We start from the raw sequence: 896 nt of genomic DNA, 5'->3' as shown, positions 1-896 counted from the left end.
GAGGGCTGGAGGAGCTTGCTCCATGGGTGCAGAGTCAGGCCCACAAATGCCCCTTGGGCGTTTCCTGCCTCCAGGTCCAACGGGCAACGGGAATCGCCAACAACAGGAACATCCGAGCCACGGCAAGCGACCCCAACGGCTTCCAGCTTGGCTTCTCCCAGAACGTGCGAGGACAGATCAACTTCTTCACCAAGGAGACAGGTGCCCTCTGCCCCGGTCCCTTCAGCAGCTCCGAGCCCGTGCAGCCAGCCAGAGCTTCCCGGAGCGTTCATCGGTCCCATCACGTCGCTCTCCCTAACGGGGAGAACAAGCACCGAGCACTGGGGATGGCTCTGCCTGGCTGCAGCTCTTCTGCTCCAAGAACAACATTCCCCATTTCTCTCTGCAGGTTTCTACCAGCTGTGCCTGGACAACCAGCAAAACCACTTTGGCTTCATGCAGGTCTATCTTAACTTTGGCGTCTACTATGAAGGCTTCAACACGGAAAAGGAGCCAGAAGACAGGAAAGAGCTGAACAACACTCTGGAGGCAATCGAGGTGAGGGTCACGGTGACCACAGGGTGCAGTGGGGATGGGCACGTCCTCCTGCAGGAACCGAGATGGGTGTTTGCTGTTGGCCAAGCCGCAGCTTAACTCAGCGCCGAGCAGCTCCGAGCGCGGCTCTGCCAGCCCCAGGCTCCCACTTCTCCCTGCAGGTCAGCATCCGGAAGCTGCAGCTCCAAATCTTCCACATGTGGCGGTACTACAACTTTGCCCGCATGCGGAAATCGTCCGACTCCATCCTCCTGGAGTCCAACTACGACTACGTCAACTGGTGGTCGATGGCTCAGAGCTGCATCATTGTCCTCTCCGGCGTGCTGCAGCTCTACTTCTTGAAGCGCCTCTTCCACGCACAA

The 896-nt window shown here is 58.7% G+C and overlaps 1 protein-coding gene across 1 annotated transcript in view; it reads left to right on the top strand.

Annotated features, from left to right (window-relative positions):
- Window positions 1-74: 74 nt before the first annotated feature.
- Window positions 75-896, top strand: part of LOC104273228 (transmembrane emp24 domain-containing protein 6-like) — a gene marked incomplete at its 5' end in the record, with an annotated part of 981 nt that continues 159 nt past the window's right edge. Inside the window, 3 exons of the mRNA XM_009868482.1 lie at window positions 75-201; window positions 389-537; window positions 696-890. Of these exons, the coding sequence (XP_009866784.1) occupies window positions 75-201; window positions 389-537; window positions 696-890 (471 nt within the window). The remainder of the gene's footprint in view (window positions 202-388; window positions 538-695; window positions 891-896) is intronic.

This window comes from Apaloderma vittatum, unplaced genomic scaffold, assembly GCF_000703405.1.
Source record: "Apaloderma vittatum isolate BGI_N311 unplaced genomic scaffold, ASM70340v1 scaffold31624, whole genome shotgun sequence".
Classification (NCBI taxonomy): domain Eukaryota; kingdom Metazoa; phylum Chordata; class Aves; order Trogoniformes; family Trogonidae; genus Apaloderma; species Apaloderma vittatum.
This window is presented reverse-complemented; position numbering and strand designations above follow the sequence as displayed.